The sequence below is a fragment of the Mirounga angustirostris genome, unplaced genomic scaffold (genome assembly GCF_029215605.1).
Source record: "Mirounga angustirostris isolate CCGP_5_RB_7025 unplaced genomic scaffold, mMirAng1.0.hap1 SCAF_1, whole genome shotgun sequence".
Lineage (NCBI taxonomy): Eukaryota > Metazoa > Chordata > Mammalia > Carnivora > Phocidae > Mirounga > Mirounga angustirostris.
This window is the reverse complement of record NW_026991709.1, coordinates 153,520,617-153,544,823: the sequence shown is the minus strand read 5'-3', so window position 1 is coordinate 153,544,823 and position 24,207 is coordinate 153,520,617. Positions and strand designations below refer to the sequence as shown.

The window sequence follows — 24,207 nt, the reverse complement described above, 5'->3', positions numbered from 1 at the left end:
TTACTTTCTAGTTAAATGAAATTTCAACCCAATCTGTTTACAACATAGTTATACCAGTTACTTGCAAAACTAAGTTTTAAATTATCTTAATCTATTTTTACTGTATTCTTAGAATGCATTCTAAAAAACAAAAAACATGGTAGAATAAAATTTATACTTAAATTCCAAGCAAAAATCCTAACAATTCTTTTACTTTTTAAAATACTAATTTATATTTTAATTCCAGTATAATTAACGTACAGTATTAGTTTCAGGGGCACAATACAGTGATTCAGCAATTCTCTAATTCCTATCATTTTTATCTGCACCTGGCTAATTAAGAATGAATTTTAGTAGTCTACAAACTGATTTTATCATCCAATACATTCCCAGGCCATTTCTCTCAATCTTTTATCAAGTAATTAAAGAAAAGATACTGCATTATCATTTTAAGCAAATACAATTAGAAGGATAAATATGCTTTTAAATTATAATATTTCAAAGCCAAACAAATATACATGCCTTGAATTATTTACTGCTTTCAATGATCTATCACATTCTTCATCATTCATAACTATTAGTAAATATACGTGATGCATAACCTCTCTGAGAATTTATGCTACCTGATGAATCTTTGATTTTGCAGCTTCTATTAGGGCTCCACTTTCAGCTTTATGATTTGATCCGTCTTTGTTGGTGTTATTACCAGTCTGTAGGGTGGTAAAACAAAGTTAACCAAAATTAAAAATTTTTTACCATAATTAAATCAGTGATTTACAAGTGAGCTTATCTGAATCACCTACAGAATATTTTAAAACTATAGAATCCCAGGTCTCACTCCCAGAGATTCAGGTATAATAGTCTGGAGGGGGTAATAGGAATTTTTTTTTTTTTTAAGATTTTATTTATTTGACAGACACAGCGAGAGAGGGAACACAAGCAGAGGAGTGAGAGAGGGAGAAGGAGACTCCCCAATGAGCAAGGAGCCCAATGTGGGGCTCGATCCCAGGACACTGGGATCACGACCTGAGCCGAAGGCAGATGCTTAACTGACTGAGGCACCAAGGCGTCCCTTTTTTAAACTTTTGATGTCTACATTTTTTTAAAATATTTTATTTATTTATTTGACAGAAACACAGAGAGAGGGAGCACAAGCAGGGGGAGTGGGAGAGGGAGAAGCAGGCTCCCCGCTGAACAGGGAGCCCGATGTGGGGCTCCATCCCAGGACCCTGGGATCATGACCTGAGCCGAAGGCAGACGCTTAACGACTGAGCCACCCAGGCGCCCCGATGTCTACATTTTTTGTAAAAGATTTTTATTTATTTGAGAGAGAGAGAACAAGAGGGAGGTATGGGACAGAGGGAGAGGGAGAAGCAGACTCTCCACTGAGCAGGGAGCCTGACGTCAGGCTCAGTCCCAGGACCCCAAGATCATGACCTGAGCCCAAGGCAGACACTTAACAGACTGAGCCACCCAGGTACCCCCATGTCATTTCCCTCTTAAAAACTTACTCTGGTATAAACACTGCCAACATCATATGCTAGATTCCTAGTAATATCCAAAATCCTTCACAATGTGACCAATATTTGAGTTGCCAATCTCATCTCCTGATCTCCTATATCTACATTTTTCAGGTGTACTATGCATTTCAGGTTACCAGAAATTCCTCCAATGTAACCACTCTCACACCTTCTGTGTTTTCTCTGCCATGCCAGTTACTCTGCTCCACCCTTCTGCTTCTGACTAGTTGAATTATATTACATCTTTCAAGGCCCAAATCAAACATCCAAACTTCTCCAAAATCAGTATTTATTTCAGGGGAGAGGACCAGAGGGAGAGGCAGTGAGAATCTCAAGCTGACTCCGCATTGAGCACAGAGCCCTACGTGGGGCTTGATCTCTTGACCCTGAGATCACGACCTGAGCCGAAATCAAGAGTCGGACACTCAACCGACTGAGCCACCCAGGCGCCCCTAAATTTCTCCAAAATCGTCCCTACTCGCCTTCCTCCCAGTCCCTGGACAGATGCTTCCCCATCTTTCTCCTCTCTCACGAAGTGTGAACTATAAGGTTTTTATTTTTGTCACTTTAGTATCTAGCAGAGGACACAGCATCTTTTGAACGGAATTTTATTTTATCAACTCTCTTATATACTGAATATAAAAACAAAGTATTTTACCACACAGTGTTGAGGAATAATGCTAAGATGATTTAACTGAATTATTTTCTTTCTATTTATTTATTTATTAAAGATTTTATTTATTTATTTGACAGAAAGAGACACAGCGAGAGAGGGAACACAAGCAGGGGGAGTGGGAGAGGGAAAAGGAGGCTTCCCGCGGAGCAGGGAGCCCGATGCGGGGCTCAATCCCAGGACCCTGGGATCATGACCTGAGCCAAAGGCTTAATGACTGAGACACCCAGGCGCCCCTAACTGAATTATTTTCTATCTACACCTGTTAAATTGTAAAAAATAATGCTAGATGTTTACTTTTATTTTATTTTTATTTTTTTAAAGATTTTATTTGACAGAGAGAGACATAGTAAGAGAAGGAACACAAGCAAAAAGAGTGGGAGGGAGAAGCAGACTCTCCACTGAGCAGGGAGCCCAACGCTGAGTTCGATCCCAGGACCCTGGGATCATGACCCCAGCAGAAGGCAGACGCTTAATGACTGAGCCACCGAGGCTCCCTAGATACTTACTTTTTTTTTTTTAAAGATTTTATTTATTTATCTGAGACAGAGAGAATGAGAGACAGAGAGCATGAGAGGGAGGAGGGTCAGAGGAAGAAGCAGACTCCCTGCCAAGCAGCGAGCCCGATATGGGACTCGATCCCGGGACTCCAGGATCATGACCTGAGCCGAAGGCAGTCGCTTAACCAACTGAGCCACCCAGGCACCCTAGATACTTACTTTTAAACCTCGAGAACTTAAACAGGTAGAAAGAAAGGTATTAACAATCTGTTTTCTACAAATAACTCCTTTTTTAACAAAAGGACAGGGACAGGAAGAGAGGACCATCCGTTGACAACTAGAGAACAAGCAAAACAAACAAGAGGGGCACCTCATGGTGGCCACCTCCACTGGCTCAGTCAGCTGAGCTTGTGACTCTTGAATTCGGGGTTGTGGGTTTGAGTCCCACGTTGGGTGTAGAAATTACTTAAAAAGAAAATCTTGGGGCATCTGGGTGGCTCAGTCAGTTAAGCGTCTGCCTTCGGCTCATGTCATGATCTTGGGGTCCTGGGACCAAACCCCACATTGGGCTCCCTGCTGGGCAGGAAACCTGCTTCTCCCTCTCCCTCTGCCCCACCCTGCGACTCGCACATGTGTGCACGCTCTCTTTCAAATAAAATCTTCAAAAATATAAATAACTAAAAATACAAATAAAATCTTAAAAATAGAAAACCCATGAGGACGCCTCGGTGGCTCAGTTGGTTGGGCGACTGCCTTCGGCTCAGGTCATGATCCCGGAGTCCTGGGATTGAGTCCCGCATTGGGCTCCCGGCTCAGTGGGGAGCCTGCTTCTCCCTCTGACCCTCTCGCCTCTCATGCTGTTTCTCTCTCTCAAATAAATAAATAAAGTCTTTAAAAAAAAAAAACCCCATGAGATCTAAAAAGTATTCTTAATGTACACCAAGTCTCTTATCCCAGAATATGTCATAAACATGCACTCTTTCTGAAGAACTTAAATGATGAAATTTTCTCTAGTGAAAGCTGCCCTGGGTGCCTGGGTGGCTCAGTCGTTAAGCGTCTGCCTTCGGCTCAGGTCATGATCCCGGGGGGTCCTGGGATCAAGCCCTGCATCAGGCGCCCTGCTCAGCGGGAAGCCTGCTTCTCCCTCTCCCACTCCCGCTGCTTGTGTTCCCTCTCTTGCTGTCCCTCTCTGTCAAATAAATAAAAAAAATAAAATCTTAAATAAAAAAACTGCCCTGTTTATCCAGATTATGGATTTCTATTGTCTTAATTCTAATCTTTACATTCTATAAAACTAACATTTCACACATGAAAAGATGCAAACACACACCCTTAGTAAGCACAGAAATTAAGACCACTATGAGATACCACTTTACATCCATTAGGATGGTTACAGTGTAAAAAAAAAAAAGGGGGCGCCTGGGTAGCTCAGTCATTGGGCGTCTGCCTTCGGCTTGGGTCATGGTCCCAGGGTCCTGGGACCGAGCCCCGCATTGGGCTCCCTGCTCGGCGGGAGGCCTGCTTCTCCCTCTCCCTCTCCCCCTGCTTGTGTTCCCTCTCTCGCTGTCTCTCTGTCAAATAAATAAATAAAATCTTAAAAAAAAAGAAAAGATAACAAGGTTGGCAAGAATGTGGAGAACCTGGGACCTTCATGAAAGGCTGGTAGGAATGTAAAATGGTGTAGCTACTCTGGAAAACAGGCTGGTAGTTCCTCCCAAGATTAAACATAGAACTGCCGTATGATCCAGCAATTCCACTCTTAAACATATACCTAAGAAAAATGAAAACATATATGCCACCACAAAAATATGTACACAAATGTTTATAGCAGCATCATTTATAAGTCAATGTGGACAACAACCCAAATGACCATCAACTGATGGATTAAAAAAAATGTGGCAAAAGTACATAGTGGAGGATTATATGGCCATAAAAAGGAATGAAGTACATGAAAAGGGAATGAAGTACATGTTACAACTTGATAAACTTTGAAGGTATTATGCCAAGTGAAACCAATCACAAAAGGCCACATATTGTATGATTCCATTTATATGAAATGTCCAGCATAGTCAAATTCATAAAGATATAAAGTAGATTAGTGGTTACCAGGGGTTGAGGGAAGGGGAAAAAGTGCTAACAGCTACAGGGTTTCTTTTTGGGGTGATGAAACGTTCTGGAATTTAGATAGTGATGACAGTTCTACAACTCAGTGAGTATACTAAAAGCCACTGAATTATACACCTTAAAATGTTAAATTTTGTAGATGTGAATTATATTTGCTTTTTAAGGTCACTGATCAAATTAGTTTTTTAAATAAGTAGGCTCCATGCCCATCGTGGGGCTCGAACTCACGACCCTGACATCAAGAGTCACATGCTCTATCGAGTTGGTAGAGCAACAGTCAGTTGCCCCATTAATCAAAATTTTAACTCATCTGTCTCTCCCTACCTAGACTGTGGGCCGCCTGAGGGTAGGCATAATTCTTCTGATTTTTATTATAAGAATTCTTAAATTGAGGTATAACTGACAAATACTATTAGGTATACAACATAAAAATATTTGTAAATACTATGAAATAAGTCTAGTTAAAACATCTATCACTGGGGCGCCTGGGTGGCTCAGTTGGTTAAGCGACTACCTTTGGCTCAGGTCATGATCCTGGAGTCCCGGGATCGAGTCCCGCATCGGGCTCCCTGCTCGGCAGGGAGTCTGCTTCTTCCTCTGACCCTCCTCCTTCTCATGCTCTCTGTCTCTCATTCTCTCTGTCTCAAATAAATAAATAAAATCTTTAAAAAAAAAAACAAAAAAAAACATCTATCACTGTACTATACACAATTACAAAAGGTTTTTATTCTTGTGCTGAGGACTTTAAAGATCTACTCTCTTAGCCATTTTTTCTTTTTTTTTTTTTTTAACGTTTTATTTATTTATTCATGAGAGTCAGAGAGGCAGAGGCAGAGGGAGAAGCAGGCTCCCCGCCTAGCAGGGAGCCCGATGCAGAACTCGATCCCAGGACCCTGGGATCATGACCTGAGCCGAAGGCAGATGCTTAACCGTCTGAACCACCCAGGCGCCCTCTCTTAGCCATTTTCAAGTATGTAATACTACGGTATGATTAACCATAGCAACCATTCTGTACAGTGAATTATATTTCAATAAAGCTGTTAAAATATTTAATAACTCCAAATATTAACCACAAATTTTAATCTGATCACCTCAGAACACTTACCTCATTCTTCCCATTTTTGTTATTGTTGCCTTGTGAAATCATTTTTTCTAGGACAGCAAGAAGATGCAAAGCTTTCTCAGCTTGATAGGTTAATATATATAGGTCTACAAGCAAAAAACACACTGCTTGGGCAAATTTTTCTTCTGGGAAAAAAAAAAACAGGAAAAGAAAAGTTATAATCCAAAGTGAAACGAACATTTCAGACCACTCCTCCCCAAAAAGTTAAGAGCAAAGACTAAGTCTTTATTTAAATGACTGTTCATCACCTAGAGCCACAAATGGAAAACTTACAATACCACCAATGCTATTCTATTCTGCATCTCAAGGCCTCTCATTGTAGGGTTCCTAGTGACAGATCCTCCTTTGACAAAATATCTACCAAACACCAACACGTGAAATGAGGAATCTTACTTGAGGAAGAAGGAAACCTCAATTCCAGTATTCGCTTGGCTACTTACTAGATATGTGGCCTCTACACATCACTGAGCTAATTTTTAGACCTCAGCTGGCCGACCTATAAAATGGGGAGAATACTTCACCTGCCTAAAGGCAGGGGGGTGAGCCAGGTGATCTTTTGAGATTCCTTCCAACTCTAAGAAGGACTTCGAAGGAAGAAGAGCCCAAAAAGAAAGGAAGGGTAACCTGGTATATCACAACACTATTTTCTTTTCCTTTCAGAAGAAAAAAGGAAAAATAAGGTCTAAAAAATGCTAAAATCAAGAACAGAAATTTCAAAAGCCCTTAAGAGAGCCTCCTAACAAGTCTTCCTGATTCCATTATTGCTTTTACACAGCAGCCAGAGTGGATTCCATTTAAAACTAAAATCAAGGTGGTTGATGCGCAAAGGTCACCCACCACTCTTAAAACAGTTAAGTCCTCACCTAGGCCACAGGACTTTACCTATTCTGCCCCTCACTACTTTCAACTTCGTTTGCTTCTGTTTTCCCTACCTAGTTCCAGTCCCAACGGACTTCTGCTGTTCCTCTCACTAAACTCAAGCTCGTTGCAGGTTCTCTGCATATACTATCACCTCTGGCTGGAATGCCTTCCTCCTCAAGAGCCATGTGGCTCACCTCTTACCTTCACTCAGGTCTCTTCAAATACTGTCTTATCCCAGGCCTTCCTTGATTGCCTTATCTAAAAATAAGGTTCCCGGGCGCCTGGGTGGCTCAGTCGTTAAGCGTCTGCCTTCGGCTCAGGTCATGATCTCAGGGTCCTGGGATCGAGCCCCGCATCGGGCTCCCTGCTCCGCGGGAAGCCTGCTTCTCCCTCTCCCCCTGCTTGTGTTCCCTCTCTAGCTGTCTCTCTCTCTCGCTCTCAAATAAATAAAATCTTAAAAAAAATAATAAAAATAAAAATAAAAAATAAAAATAAAAATAAGGTTCCATGGGCGCCTGGGTGGCTCAGTCGTTAAGCGTCTGCCTTCGGCTCAGGTCATGATCTCAGGGTCCTGGGATCGAGCCCTGCATCGGGCTCCCTGCTCCTCGGGAAGCCTGCTTCTCCCTCTCCCACTCCCCCTGCTTGTGTTCCTGCTCTCGCTATGTCTCTCTCTGTCAAAAAAATAAATAAAATCTTTAAAAAATAAATAAATAAAAATAAGGTTCCCAATCCATTTCTATCCTCTTACCCAACTTTAGCTTTTCTTCATGGCATTCAGCTACCTCAGAATATATATATTTATTGTGTTGTTCTCTCTCCCATTAGAATATAAGCATAATGAGGGTAAAGACTTTCTTTATTTCATTCACTGCATTATCTTCACATCCCAGAACATTTTTTTTTTTAAAGATTTATTTATTTATTTGACAGAGAGAGAGCAAGAGCAGGAACACAAGCAGGAGTGAGAGGAGAAGCAGGCTTCCCACCGAGCAGGGAGCCTGATGCGGGGCTCGATTCCAGAACCCAGGGACCATGACCTGAGCCGGGCGCCCTTTCCCAGGACAGTTTTGGTCCACAGTATATGCTCAATAAATACATGTTGTAGAAGAACCTAGTAGTAATATTTTTATTTTTATTTTTTAAAGATTTATTTATTTTAGAGAGTCAGAGTGAGTGCAAGTGTGCACAAGCTGGGACGGGGCAGAGGGAGAGGAAGAGAGAGCATCGACAAGCAGACTCCCCAATGAGCATGGAGTGTGACGCGGGGCTAAATCGCAGGACACTGAGATCATGACCTGAGCTGAAACCAAGAGTTGGAAACTCAGTCAATTGAGCTACCCAGGCATCCCTCAAATAGTAACGTTTTTAAAAATAACAATAATGGAGGTGCCTGGCTGGCTCAGTTGGAAGAGCATGTGACTCCTGATCTTGGGGTTCTAAGTTTGAACCCCATGTTGGGTGTAGAAATTACTTATAAATTAAAAGAGCAATAGGGGCATCTGGGTGGCTCAGTTGGTTAAGCGTCTGCCTCCGGCTCAGGTCATGATCCCAGGGTCCTGGGATGGAGCCCCGCATCGGGCTCCCCGCTCCGCGGGAAGCCGGCTTCTCCCTCTCCCACTACTCCCCCTGCTTGTGTTCCCTCTCTCTGTCAAATAAATAAATAAAATCTTTAAAAAAAATAAAAGATAAAAATAAATAAAAGAGCAATAATAATTTCCAAAGAAGAAAAAAAAAATTGAATTCTACCTAGTTGGTTGTTATATTCCATACTCAGCCACAGTATAGATTAACAGGATTTCATGAACTGTTTCAGAAATTCTAAAAACCAGCTTTACAGGGGCACCTGGCTGGCTCAGTTGGTAGAGTGTGTGACTTTTGATCTCAGGGTCATCAAGCTCCACTTAGGTGTAGAGATTACTTAACAAAAAACAAACAACCCTCCCGCCCCCCCCCCCCCCCCCACTTCACAGAAAAACACATCTGTGTCATCCTAGAAGTATAATTCTGATTTCCAGCTTTATAAAAAGGAAAGGTCACAATTTACCCCATCTTCACCACTGGTGTTTCTCCTGCCCAATCTGTCCAGCCACCATGCCCTCAACACAGAAGAGGAACACCTTGAAAATGCCCCCCCGGATCCACAGCAAGCAGCTGTTCAACAGTTGGCAGCAAAAGGGGACCCTGTAACTCTTCCCAAAGCCCCACAGAGGAGCCATCACACTCCACCTCTTGTCCTGTGGGGACCACATCAGCAATCAGGCGTTTATAAATCAGGAATCGGCATTAGTGTTTTGAATTTAAAGGAAAGTAATAGAGAAAAAGACAAAAATGTGAATCACAACTGAAATCTGACTGCTTGTGGGCTGGAAACAAACAGCCCTCTCTAACAACCATTTCCTGAGTCTGCCTTTGCTGCTTTATTTGCTCCCTCTTTGTTCCTTTGCCTTCACCTTTCTTACTATACTTATTCAAGGCTAGTAACTGTAAGATAAGTAACTTAAGATACCAAAAAAGCTAGCATAGTCTGTACTATCTATTCTTTGATTACCCACAAAAACGTCAGTGAGGCAATGGACAAAATATTTCACTGTCCCTTAACATCCCCAAACACTCCTTAATACACTGCTCAAGTAAGAATGGATTGGGTACACTAGGTGGTATTCAAAGAGCAGAGAAAAACAAAAATCACTAAGTCTTTCCAATCAGAAACATCATTTCTAACAGTCATTTTTAAAAATTGAGGGGTGGGCAGGGTGCCTGGGTGGCTCAGTCAAATAAGTGTTTGCCTTCAGCTCAGGTCATGATCCCGGGGGTCCTGGGATCGAGCCCCACATCGGGCTCCCTGCTCAGTGGAAAGCCTACTGCTCCCTCTGCCTCTCCTGCTCCGCCTGCTCATGTTCTCTCTCTTGCTCATTCTCTCTCTCAAATGAGTAGATGAGATGTTTAAAAAAAAAAAAATTGAGTGGGGAGGAAATGCTAAAAGAAAACCTGGGTTCATCTAAAAATGTCATTTTTATCTTTTCTAGCTATTAAGAAAACCTACACAGCTTTTTTTCTTTCTTTAAATACTAACAGACAACTCCCTAATTTAGGTTAACTACGTAAAAGTACCAGAGGCCACTGTAAATAGGGAGAATTTTTTTTTTTTTAGAGTGGGGAGGGGCAGAAGGAGAGGGACAGAGAGAATCCCAAACAGGCTCTGTGCCCAGTGCATAGCCCAACAGAGGGCTCGATCTCCCAACCCTGAGATCAAGGGTCAGACACTTAATTGACTGAGCCACCCAAGTCCCCGGATGATAGGGAAATTTTTTACAGAACATACCAAAAGGTTCTATGAACTGGTAAAGTTTTTCACCAACTGCTATCGCTTCTGTGTACTGCCGCAGATGATAAAGAATGACTGCCTGATTGTAATACAACATGCTGTTCTCAACATCATCTAATCCATCCATTTCTTCAACAGCCGAGTGGACCTATGAAACAATCAACAAAGATCGTTGTTGTTCTCACAACAGTAAGAAAATAAAGAGCAAAAGTGAAAGAATCTATATGAATAAACAGAAACATAGGCCAACATTTCTTATTCTGAATTTTTCCATTTACAACAAGACCTCTAGATTTTAATTCTCATATATTCAAAATTATTTTATTCATAATAAAATTCCATTAAGTAAAACATTTTCATGGACTTTATGTAGTACCTAGCACAAAGCAAGGCAAGTCTCTTCCTTGCCACTGTGAAGATACCGTCAATGTTTTAACTGCCAATATGGCTTCCGAGACGGTCCCCTACTTTCTAGCCTCCCTGGCAGTAGGCAAAACTCAAAAGACCTTTCCTGTATGCACTATGTTTTATACATACACACACACACACACAACATATGTATAAATAACCTTGATTTCATTTTGTAAAAACTGAAGTAAAATTTAAACAATAAACAATAGCCTACTACTTAATTATGTGCCAGGCCCACTATGTTAAACCTTTTATAGAGACTACCTCATTTAATCCTCAAGATACCTTGAGGACATAGATATTATCATTTCCATTTTATAAATAAGGAGACCAGCACAAAAAAACTTAATTATCTTGCCCAAGGCTTTATAGCTAGGGAGTATATTTTCTGATATTCCTCTTATTTTCAGGTTTTGTTCATATAACTAAAAAAAAAATATTTAAAGTAATAAACAACAAAAATAGGCTTTTAATGGCTTTGTTAAAACACTAACATTCACATCTGATACCAGATAAAAAAAATCACAACACTTTGCATTTTAAAGCTAATGACTACCTGCATATCCCCTCCCTAAGCTGTAGGAATAGGCTTGCAAAATTTTTTTTTTTTTTTAATTTGACAGAGAGAGACACAGCAAAAGAGGGAACACAAGCAGGGGGAGTGGGAGAAGGAGAAGCAGGCCTCCTGCCAAGCAAGGAGCCCGATGGGGGTTCGATCCCAGGACCCTGGGATCATGACCTGAGCCGAAGGCAGAAGCTTAACGACTGAGCCACCCAGGCACCCCAGGCTTGCAAATTTTAATCAAGTTTTGCAAACATTCTGTAATTTCATTTAACACACAAAACTGGAAATCTATCTGTATTAAAACTAATTTTTCTTTGCCACTATTAAGATTGGAATAAATTATTTTTTTAAGGATTTACTTATTTGAGAGAGAGAGTGCATGGGGAGGAGGGAGAGAGGGAGAGAGGGAGACGGAGAGAGAGTCCTAAGAAGACACTGCACTGAGCTTGGAGCCCTACATGGGGCTCAATCTCATGACCCTGAAACCACAACCTGAGCCAAAACCAAAAGTCGGACTCCCAACCAACTTTGGCACGCAGGTGCCCCTAAAGATTGGAACAAATTATTAAGCAATGTTAAATAATTAACTCTAAAGACTGACACTTCCCTATATTAAGCAGTGGGACTTTGATATACATGATGAACTTAACCTTGGTTTGGCTGATGGCAAGGAAGCAGAAGGTTCATGACAGAGCAATTTGTAATCAGACACCTGAGACTTCCGTCATCCACATGGTGAGCTTGACAGGGCGGTTCAAATGTTAATAACTGGTCCTCTCTGACCACAAGCACTTGCATCTCTGTTGAGTTTGCAGGTTCTGTATAATCTTCACTTACCAAGTCATAGTCTTCAAGTGACTAAGAAAAATAGTACTTCTTGGTAGCAATATAATGGAGAGAGAATGAGCTAAGAAAGGGTTAATTCTTAGCCAGAAAAGGGGGTTTGGGACAAATTAAGGAATTTTGGATTCAAAAATGGTTGAACATTCACCTATACAAAATAGCCAAAGTAGGCAAATACATAGACAAAGCAGATTACTAGTTGCTGGGCGCTGGGAGTTTGCTGTCAAATGGCAGGGACTGCTATGGGTCTGTTTTTAAGACTTGGTTTTTTTTTTTTTTTAAAGATTTTATTTAAGTAGGGACACCTGGGCGACTCAGTCGGTTAGGCATCTGCCTTCAGCTCGGGTCGTGATCCCCAGGTCCTGGAATTGAGTCCCACATCGGGCTCCTTGCTCAGCAGGGAGCTTGCTTCTTCCTCTGCCTGCCATTCCCCCTGCTTGTGTGTGCGCGTGTGAGTGCTCTCTTGCTCTCTCTCTAGCAAATGAAGAATATAAATAAATAAATTCTTTCTTCTTAAAAAACAAAACCAAAACAAAGCAAAAATGGTTGAACATATGACATAAATAACAGCAACATCTTCTAGGACTTACCAAAAACATCTAGTATTTGCCCCAGCCAGAACAAAAACTACTCATTAAATGAGATAAAATATTAATAAAGATGGAATAGGTTGTAAAGGTATGTAACTATGCCAAGGACAGAAGACTCTGAATGGAAGTGTGATTTAGATAAAGCTAGGAGACACAGGTACAAACACTTCTAGGAAACGCAAGAGAGTTGGATGGCGTGAGGGGGATTATTGAATCAGCCTTATCAAGAATGAAAGCAAAAGAAAAAAAAAAAGAATTAGGACTGGTGAAAGGATTTCAAAAAGCAGTTTTCTTGGCTTAATAGGAAGTTTGCAGGAGTCTCTTACTCTAAAATAGGGTTTTAAGGATGAACTTGTGCTCAAAGACCAAATAAATGTTCCCTGGAAGAAACAGTCTATGGGGTCATAGGACATGTGTACTAGATATCCACAAACATCATCTTTCCTTTGATTCTGGAGCTCCAGATAAAGTCACAGTTACTAAGACTAGAGAAATAAAGAAATGTGATATCATCTAAATTTATGAAGACTGGGGTAGCTATGAAAACAGGCTCAAAAGTCAGATGGTCTGGGGGTGCCTGGAAGGCTCAGTCTGTAGAGCATGTAACTCTTGATCTTGGGGTCGTGAGTTCAAACCCCACATGCAGAGTTTACTTTAAAAAAAAAAAACAAAACAACTCAGACAGTCTGGTTCAAATCTTGCTCCTCCCCTTCCTGGCTATATAAATTAAAATTATTAGGCTCCCTAAATCCCAGTTTTATAACTGAGGTAACAAGTACTTATCTTAAGGGTTGAATGTGAGGATTATATGAGATAAAACATAAAAAGCATTTAATATGGAATTTGGAATCACATAAGTGTTTAATAAACGTTGGCTATTATTCTCATTTTCTTTTATTTTTTTTTTAAAGTAATCTCTACACCCAAGGTGGGGCTTGAACTCATGACCCCGAGATCAAGAACTGCATGCTCTATGGATGGAACTAGAGGGTATTATGCTAAGTGAAATAAGTCAATCACAGAATGACAATTATCATATGATCTCACTGATATGTGGAATTTCAGAAACAAGGCAGAGGATCATAGGGGAAGACAGGAAAAAATGAAACAAGATGAAACCAGAGAGAGACACAAACCATAAGAGACTCTTAATCTCAGGAAACAAACTGAGGGTTGCTGGAGTGGAGGGGTGTGGGGGGATGGGGGGGCTGGGTAATGGACATTGGGGAGGGTACATGCTATGGTGAGCACTGTGTATTATGTAAGACTGATGAATCACACACCTGTACCCCTGAAACAAATACATTATATGTTAATAATAAAAAAAAATTGCATGCTCTACCAACTGAGCCAGGCAGGCACCCCTATTATTCTCATTTTCTTTTTTCTTTTTTTTTTTTTTTTTAAAGATTTTATTTATTTATTTGACAGAGATAGCGAGAGCAGGAACACAAGCAAGGGGAGTGGGAGAGGGAGAAACAGGCCTCCTGCCGAGCAGGGAGCCCGATGCGGGGCTCGATCCCAGGACCCTGGGATCATGACCTGAGCTGAAGGCAGACGCTTAACGACTGAGCCACCCAGGCGCCCCTATTCTCATTTTCATTGAGGAACTATAATAGGGTTGAAAAATCACTCCTGTAAAGAATTAGGAAGAGCGTGAACAGGTTACTTATTTCTAACAATACCACGTTTAGGGTGATACTGTAAAGTAGCTTTACTCCTATAAAAAATTATGAAGACCCTGAAGGGGTCACTTATTTCTAACTATATCACATATTAGGGTGATTACTATATAGCGGTATTCACGAACAAGGACAGGCGCTCAAAAAGGTCTTAAGACCTTCTACAGTATGAAGCAGTAATCAGAAGCACAGACCCTAGAGTCAAACAGGACTGGGTTGATGGAGCTCTTTTCATTTAAGAGCTTTGTGTCTTTGGACAATTTATACAAGCTATCTGTACCTCAGCTTTCCCATCTGTAAAATGAGAAAAATTATAGTAGCTGTTTCATAGGACTACTGGGAAGAATAAGTGACATGCTGCATACAAAGTTCTTAGCAGGGCCTTGTTCCATAATAAGCAATAAACGTCTGCTATCTGATACTATTATCATCCTCATCATCAGCCCTTTTGACTATCAAAGCTCTAACTCTGTGATGTGAGAAATGTTGCTGTTATGACCAATGTTCCAAGACAAGCCCCAAACCATATATGAATCAGAATATCTTCTATTTAATCAATTAATCATGTCCTGATCCAAAGTGCTAAAACAATTTGACATTATAAATAATCAGATCTTTGCAGTTATAAAAAAAGGATAATCTCAGCGGTTAAGCTTTTTCATATATTTCCACTTTAATTTTTTCTCAACACTCCAAAGCTCATTCAAATTTGGTATATTAATCTATTCTTTTCAATTTAAAAATACAATAGAAAATAAAATTATACAACATACCTTCCATTTCCTGGAATAATAATTTTATAAAATTAATGCAAGTGTTTTAGATACACTAGAAATTGTGCTATCAATATCAGACATGTCCTATTAATTTTCCTTAAGTATTTCTATTGCACAATTGAGAGAATACCACAGTATTTTTATAGCTAAATTCATTTGCATATCACCTGATTCTTCAGCTGGTTAAGTGTTTGTCTCAAACTATCTGTTGTCATTTGGTTATTTTTAAAAAACTCAGCCACTGCTGTATTCAAAATTATTTTATAATCATCTTTGTTTACTTCTTGTAGGCAAGCAAGGTGTTGCAGACAGGCATCATAATTTCCAGCCTAAGACAAAAAAACAGACAGAATTATTTATCAGCTTTAAAACTATACATTCATTTCCAAATATATTTCACTCTTCATTGAAAAACTCTTTAAAGGGGTGCCTCGGTGGCTCAGTCAGTTAAGTGTCTGCTTTCAGCTCAGGTCATGATCCCAGGGTCCTAGGATCGAGCTCCACATCAGGCTCCCCTGCTTCTCCCTCTGCCTGCCACTCCCCCTGCTTGTGCTCTCTCTGACAAATAAAGACTTAAAAAAAAAAGACTCTTTAAAAAGACCTACAACAACAAAAAAAAAGGAAAGAAAAATAAAAGGACCTACAAATCCCCTACTAATTAAAGTGACTAGATGAAGCAATATTCATATCAATTAAGAAACTGGGATATGTCAATTATATCTCAATAAAGCTGGAAAAAAAATTGTAGATATTTCCTAAGACTCAAACTCTAACACCAATACTTGTATAAGACACATACATAGAGACACAGGTATACCATATATCTCTATACATGTATAAAACAACATGCTATATACACACAAACATGTATGTATATAGTTGTATATTGCTAGTAGGACATAGTAGCTGACACTGGCCAAGAAAGGTAATATGATTAATTATTCTAATTTTTAATTTCCAGTAAATACACTTGGAATACCCAAGTATCAAATTCCTTTTTTTGAAAAGATTTATTTATTTATTTATTTATTTATTTATTTATTTATTTATTTATTTGACAGAGACACATTGAGAGAGGGAACATAAGCAGGGGGAGTGGGAGAGGGAGAAGCAGGCTTCCAGCTGATTATGGAGCCCGACGTGGGGCTCGATCCCAGGACCCTGGGATCATGACCCGAGCCGAAGGCAGATGCTTAATGAATGAGCCACCCAGGCGCCCAGTATCAAATTCTTCTGCATACATGTAACTTGATAATCAAATAAGGTTTTTTTTCATATTGTTTAATGTCAGAGAAGTTAAAGTTTTGACAAGAAACCTTTGGAGTTCCATTTTTTTTTTTTTAAAGATTTTATTTATTTATTTGAGAGAGAGAATGAGAGAGAGAGCAGGAGAGGGAGGAGTGTCAGAGGGAGAAGCAGACTCCCTGCCGAGCAGGGAGCCCGATGCGGGACTCGATCCTGGGACTCCAGGATCATCACCTGAGCCACAGGCAGTCGCTTAACCAACTGAGCCACCCAGGCGCCCCTGGAGTTCCATTTTAAAGCATATTCAAGAAAAAGAACTGAATAAAGCAGTGAATTGAAAAGAGTGACCCACATATTTACAAATCTAAGTTTTAAAGACTTTTTTTTGAAAGATTTTATTTTTTTATTTGACAGAGAGAGACAGCGAGAGAGGAACACAAGCAGGGGGAGTGGGAGAGGGAGAAGCAGGCTTCCCGCCGAGCAGGGAGCCCGAGGCGGGGCTCGATCCCAGGGCCCTGGGATCATGACCTGAGCCGCAGGCCGATGCTTAACGACCGAGCCACCCGGGCGACCCTAAGTTTTAAAGACTTAAAAACAACATTGTAAGGGGCGCCCGGGTGGCTCGGTCGTTAAGCATCGGCCTGCGGCTCAGGTCATGATCCCAGGGCCCTGGGATCGAGCCCCGCCTCGGGCTCCCTGCTCGGCGGGAAGCCTGCTTCTCCCTCTCCCACTCCCCCTGCTTGTGTTCCTCTCTCGCTGTCTCTCTCTGTCAAATAAAAAAATAAAATCTTTCAAAAAAAACAACAAAAAACAACACTGTAAGAGTTAAAACATGTTTATGACAACACAAAAACTTGGTAATGGCTCAAATTACTCCCACTCCTTTTACCATATTTAAACTCTAATTTTTTATTTTTTTTTATTTTTTATTTATTTATTTTTTAAAGGTTTACTATTTCTTTTTTTTTTTTTTTAAGACTTTATTTATTTGAGAGCGAGAATGAGAGACAGCATGAGAGGGAGGAGGGTCAGAGGGAGAAGCAGACTCCCTGCTGAGCAGGGAGCCCGATGTGGGACTCGATCCCGGGACTCCAGGATCATGACCTGAGCCGAAGGCAGTCGCTTAACCAACTGAGCCACCCAGGCGCCCTAAACTCTAATTTTTTAAATATTAAAACTAAACCTACTCTCTAAACTTAATTCTTGAATTATTACAGAACAAAAATTATAAATTTAAAAATTCATTGTGGAAAGATTCATATTCGACAGATTCTAAAAATGGGAGCCAAAAGAAAAAATCACTGCTTACTGTGAAAGCTTGGAAAGCGCTGGTGGACAACTCCTTCTCTTGATCAGTAATCCCAGAGGACTGACTTGTCCCTTCATGTTTCTCTGCTCCCTGATCTGCAAGCACAAAAGTTTTACAGTTGTTTAGAAATAAAGTCGTACAGTAAACATGCCCTAGTTTTCTTCTGTCTTCTTCCTAATGAAGGTGCCACAGTTAGGGCTTTCTCAACAACAATGGCATATTAGGGTTATAAGTGAGTTAGAAGCCACTCCACCAAAAACTTAAAGAAATGTTTCCCTTAGCCATGGTCAAGCACAATGAAAACCCACCATCACTTATGTAAAGATTACAGCTCTGTCCATCCTGGGCTGAGAATGTTGTGTTCACTTAAAAAGATGAGATCTGCCCCCCAGCAATATATCAAAGTCCTACATATTCAAGAAATTACGCCAGACTCTGGAGACCAAAGATTATAAATATATATATAATACCTTCAAAAAGTTTATAACCCAGTTGGAATATAGTAACATTTAACAATTAGAAAACTACTTTAAGGGTGCCTGGGTGGCTCAGTTGGTTGGGCGACTGCCTTCGGCTCAGGTCATGATCCCAGAGTCCCGGGATCGAGTCCCGGATCAGGCTCCCTGCTCAACGGGAAGCCTGCTTCTCCCGCTCCCACTCCCCCTGCTTGTGTTCCCTCTCTCACTGTGTCTCTGTCAAATAAATAAATAAAATCTTTAAACAAAACAAAACATTTTCAGGCCAAGAATACTTCCATAGGCTTAGAAATCCAAAAGCCAAGATTAACACATTTAAAAAGCTTCCTTAACATGATTAAGTATCCATATACCCTTTAAGATTAATGATTCCTGCCCCACAATTCAGTGTTTCAAAATTAATTTTTTTTTTTAAAGATTTTATTTATTTGACAGAGAGAGACACAGCGAGAGAGGGAACACAAGCAGGGGAAGTGGGAGAGGGAGAAGCAGGCTTCCCGTTGAGCAGGGAGCCCAATGTGGGGCTCGATCCCAGGACCCTGGGATCAGGACCTGAGCCAAAGGCAGGCGCTTAACACCTGAGCCACCCAGGTGCCCCGATATTTTTTATTTAAAAACCAAATTCCAAAGTAAACACAAAAATCTCTGCTAAATAAAGTCTAAAACTACTCGAGTTCAACACTTTTAACTGTTCTGACAAATGCTTCAAAAAAAAAAAATACTTTTTCTGGGGTGCCTGGGTGGCTCAGTTGGTTGAATGTCTAACTCTTGGGTTTTGGCTCAGGTCATGAACTCTGGGTGGTGGGATCAAGCCCCTCATCTGGCTCTGAATTCAGAGGGGAGTCTGCAGGAGAGTCTCTCCCTTCTCTCAAACTAAATAAATACATCTTTTTAAAAAATTGTATTTGCAGGGGCACCTGGGTGGCTCAGTCGTTAAGCGCCTGCCTTCAGCTCAGGGCATGATCCCAGGGTCCTGGGATCGAGCCTGCATCGGGCTCTCTGCTCGGCGGAAAACCTGCTTCTCCCTCTCCCACTCCCTCTCTTGTGTTCCCTCTCTTGCTGTCTGTCAAATAAATAAAATCTTTAAAAAAAAAAAAAATTGTATTTGCCAGAGAGAGCGCGAGCGAGCGTACGTGCACAAGCAGGGGGAGCAGCAGACAGAGGGAGAAGCAGGCTTCCCGCTGGGCAAGGAACCCCATGAGGGGACTCAAAGGCAGACACTCAACCGACTGAGCCACCCAGGCATCCCAAAATAATACTTTTTCTTTCATGAAAGAAGAAGCATCACTGATCCCAACATTTGTGAGCACAATGCAGTCAAATGATCCCATCTTTTCTTGTTCACAAGAGATCTTTCTGGACTAAGCCTCATTTATATACTGTGGTAGATGATTTTTTGGGAGAGGGGCTGGCAGAAATCTTTCTTATCCTTGGGATTTGAGGCCTTGATGTCAGATAAGTGACAAGAACCTAAACCATAATATCACACTCTGGAGACAACATCATGCTTATCCAGTTTTCACAAACTTTTAAGTTTCCTCTGTAAAATTACATAGCAGTAGCCACAAAACATAGTTTCCATTCAACACTAAGAAACATACCTGAGCTTTTAATTATTTATTTAAAGGAAAGGAGACAATAAAGTTATAAAAGTTAGTAAGAATAAAAGGTAACGGGCACCTGGGTGGCTCAGTCAAGGGTCTGCCTTCGGCTCAGGTCATGATCCCAGGGTCCTGGGATTGAGCCCCACGTCGGGCTCCCTGCTTGGCAGGAAGCCTGCTTCTCCCTCTCCCACTCCCCCTGCTTGTGTTCCCTCTCTCGCTGTGTCTCTCTCTGTCAAATAAATAAATAAAATCTTTAAAAAAAAAAAAAAGAATAAAAGGTAACTACATCTACAGAGCTGATAAAAATGTAGCATCTAGTGTTTCAAGGGACCATAAAAAAATGTTAAATCCTTTAAATCTTTCAGCCCTGGGGTGCCTGAGTGGCTCAGTCGTTAAGCGGCTGCCTTCAGCTCAGGTCACGATCCCCGGGTCCTGGGATCGAGCCCCGCATCGGGCTCCCTGCTCAGTGGGGAGCCTGCTTCTCCCTCTCCCACTCCCCCTGCTTGTGTTCCTTCTCTCACTGTGTCTCTGTCAAATAAATAAATAAAATCTTTAAAAAAAAATAAATCTTTCAGCCCTTTTCACATTTATTCAATGCTGCCATCATCATCATTATAAAGACTTTGGGAATAGGAATGCAGGGAGGGAAGGAAGGCACCTTGAGAAGGCATAACCAGCTATAATGCTATGGATTATTTTAGCTTCATTTACTCTCAAATTAATCATGACATTTCTTGCTTTTCCCTGAAGTACTGAACTCAAAATACAAGTTGTACTTAATCAAGATCAGTCTTCAGAAACTGTCCTCTACAATTTACCAGTATTTCCCACTTAGAAAACTTTCTTTTGGGACGCCTAGATGGCTCAGTCGGTTAAGCGGCTGCCTTGGGCTCAGGTCATGATCCCAGGATGCTGGGATTGAGTCCCTCATCAGGCTCCTTGCTCAGCAGGAAGTCTGCTTCTTCCTCTGCCCTGCTCTGCCTGCCGCTCCCCCTGCTTATGCTCTCTCTCTCTGACAAATAAGTAAAATCCTTTTGAAAGCAAGCAAGCAAGCAAGCAAGCTAGCTAGCTAGCTTTCTTTTGATTTTTTTGGACCTTTTTTCCTCCAACTCCCTCCCCCAACTTTCAATTTTGAAAATTTTCATACCTACAGAAAAGCTGAAAGAATATACGATGAAAATGAACACCCAGGGGCACCTAGTGGTGCAGTCGGTTGAGCATCCAACTCTTGGTTTTGGCTCAGAATGTGATCTCAGGGTCCTGAGATTGAGCCCCACATCAGGCACTGCACTCCACATAGAGTCTGCTTAAAATTCTCTCTCCCTCTGCCCCTCCTGCTCATGTTCTTTTTCTCTCTCAAATAAATAAATCTTTAAAAAAATAAAAAAAAAATACAATGAACACCCACATTGTCTTCACCTAGATTCACTGTTTTTTACATTAAGCTTTTTATTCTAAGATACTTGTAAATTCATATGCAGCTGTAAGAAATAATATTGAGGGGCACCTGGGTGGCTCAGTCGGTTGAGCATCCCACTCTTGATTTTGGCTCAGGTCATGATCTCAGGGGTTGTGAGATTGAGCCCCATGCTAGTCTGGCCCCGTGCTTAGTGGGAAGTCTGCTTCTTTCCCTCTGCCCCTCCCCCTGCACATGAACGTGCATTCTTTTTCTCTCTAAAATAAATAAGTCTTAAAAAAAAAATTGAGAGATTCTTTGTATCCTTTACCCACTTTCCCCCAATAGTAACATCTTGCAAAACCATACTATGGTATCACAACCAGGATGCTAACAATGTTATGGCCCAGAAACACAAATTTTCATCAACAGAAGTATCCTTCCTACTTTTTTTTTAAGATTTTATTTATTTGACAGAGAGAGAGGGGGAGAGGGGGAGTGGGAGAGGGAGAAGCAGGCTTCCTACTGAGCAGGGAGCCTGATGTGGAGCTCGATCCCAGGACCCTGGGATCATGACCTGAGCCGAAGGCAGACGCTTAACTGACTGAGCCACTCAGGCGCCCCTAGTATCCTTCCTATTATACTTCATAGCCACACTCACTTCCTCTCTGCCTCCCTACCCCTGGCAACCACTGATAGGTTGTTCTCTGTTTCAACAACTGTCATTTCAAGAACATTAGTTATATAAATGGAGATTCATAATTTTTAACATTTTGCCACATTTGCTTTCTCATTATTTACATATTTCTTTCATTGAATCATTTGAAAGTAATATGACATTTAACTTCCCTACTTCAGCATGTCTCTCCTATGATTTAAGGACATTCTCCTACATAACCAAAATAAAATAATCACACTAAGAAAAGTAATAATTCAATAGTATCATCTAACAAATAGTCCACTAATTTCATTCAAATTTCCCTGATGGTTCTAAGACATGTCTTTTTTTTTTAAGATTTTATTTATTTGACAGAGAAAGACACAGCAAGAGAGGGAACACAAGCACGGGGGAGTGGGAGAGGGAGAAGCAGGCTTCCTACTGAGCAGGGAGCCCGATGCGGGGCTCGATCCCAGGACCCTGGGATCATGACCTGAGCCGAAGGCAGACGCTCAACAACTGAGCCACCCAGGAGCCCCGGTTCTAAGACATGTTATAACTTTATTTTCCCTTCCCAATCCAGGGACCAATCAAGGCTCACACATTTCCTCAGTTAAATAGCTTTTGTTTATTTTAGTCCAGAACACTGCCTTACCATTTTTTACTTATCAAGCTGTTTTTTCCTTAAAGATTTTATTTATTTATTTGAGACAGAGAGAGTACAAGCAGGGGGAGCGGCAGGCAGAGGGAGAAGCAGAGGAAGAAGCAGGCTCCCCACTGAGCAGGGAGCACAATGCGGGGCTGATCCCAGCACCCTGGGATCATGACCTGAGCTGAAGGCAGACGCTCAACCAATTGATTGAGCCTCCCAGGCGCCCCTAGCTTAGTCTCTTTAAAATAATTATTGTCTTGGGGCACCTGGGTGACTCAGTCGGTTAAGCGTCTGCCTTCAGCTCAGGTCATGATCCCAGGTGGAGTGCTGGGATCAAGCCCCGCATCAGGATCCCTGCTCAGCAGGAAGTCTGCTTCTTCCTCTACTCCTCACTCTGCTTATGCTCGGTCTCAAATAAATTTAAAAAAAAAGAGCCAAAGCTAGTTGCCTTGTAGAATGTTCCATATTCTGGGTTTATCTGATTGTTTCCTCATGCATACAGTCTAACATTTATGGCAAGAGTATTATGTTGGTGATAAAATATTAGTCATTTTTGTTTTTTTGAATATTAATCATTTTAAAAGATTTTTTAATTTATTAATTGACAGAGATCACGGCAGAGGGAGAGGGAGAAGCAGACTCCCCGCCGAGCAGGGAGCCCAATGCAGGGCTCAATCCCAGGACCCTGGGATCATGACCTGAGCCGAAGGCAGATGCTTAATCGACTGAGCCACCCAGGTACCCCAAATATTAATCATTTTTTTTTTTAAGATTTTATTTATTTATTTGAGAGAGAGAGACTGAGAGAGAGAGAGTATGGGGGGGGGTCAGAGGGAGAAGCAGACTCCCCGCCAAGCAGGGAGCCCGATGCGGGACTCGATCCCGGGACTCCAGGATCATGACCTGAGCCGAAGGCAGTCGCTTAACCAACTGAGCCACCCAGGCGCCCCTCATTTTTAATGTTAATATTTTAAATGGGTTTAAAAATCTACCTTTTGTTTTAAAAAGATGTCTTTTATGTTTCAATATCTCCCAAAGAACATTCTGGTTTTTTAGTTTTACTCACCAACAAAAACTCCATGCATCATTAATGGAATACTAATAAAAAGAAATATGACCATTGCACAAGTATGATGCAATGGGCTGCAAACATAGACATGTGAGGGTGATGCCACTGTTTATGACTCAGAATAAAGAAGAATTCTTTAAACTATCAAAATCTTGTGATATTTGAATTTCTTATTTATATAGATTTTTTTTTTCAGATAGAATTGTTGCTTCGGCCTTGAATCCAAAGACCTCCAAAGCTTGAATCCAGGTGCAAAATGGGGATAAGAAAACATTTTTCAGAGTTATTGGGAGGCTTTGTTAAGAATATATGTGAAGTGATTGAAATGTATCTGGCAGAGAAAGTCCCCATATGTGGCATGGTAGTACAGACTGTATTATTTTCAACAGACAGGCAGGACCAGGTAGCACAATGAGGTGGAGACAATACCTGGAAATAAAATACGATGACCAAAACTCTAGTGCCACTTTTGAAATTAAACAGATGATACAGAAATGGAACTGGGGCAAATGTCAGCTTCCCTATTTACTAAAACGAGCATCTGTATTAGATGGCTTTTAGGGTACCCTCCAACTCAGAAATTCAGTCCCCCAAACAAGCTTCTATAAAGAAACAGCTATGTTTGTTCACAAAGCAACACTTATATCTAACTAAGGTATCAATGGAAGACAAATCTCCACATGGGGGGAAATGGCAGATCATCTTGTCCCCCAAATTTACTACTCAATAATTCCTACAACCACTACCATTACCATCACCCCAAGTTTCTCAGAAGACATTGTTCACTCTTTAACTTTGGCCATGGTGAAACACGGAACACTTGCCT

General features: G+C 41.1%; 1 protein-coding gene across 12 annotated transcripts in view; it reads right to left on the bottom strand.

The window, feature by feature from the left end:
* Positions 1 to 24,207, bottom strand: part of CNOT10 (CCR4-NOT transcription complex subunit 10) — an 83,713-nt gene that overhangs the window by 44,756 nt on the left and 14,750 nt on the right. For all 12 annotated transcript variants that reach the window (XR_010411244.1, XM_064590364.1, XM_064590367.1 and 9 more), the window contains exons 2-6: positions 17,527 to 17,621; positions 15,140 to 15,301; positions 10,103 to 10,253; positions 5,902 to 6,044; positions 603 to 689 (exon numbers count right to left, since the gene is read on the bottom strand). Coding sequence is in view for 11 of the 12 variants with exons in the window: in XM_064590364.1 (XP_064446434.1) it covers positions 603 to 689; positions 5,902 to 6,044; positions 10,103 to 10,253; positions 15,140 to 15,301; positions 17,527 to 17,621 (638 nt within the window). In the remaining variant the exon portion in view is untranslated. The remainder of the gene's footprint in view (positions 1 to 602; positions 690 to 5,901; positions 6,045 to 10,102; positions 10,254 to 15,139; positions 15,302 to 17,526; positions 17,622 to 24,207) is intronic.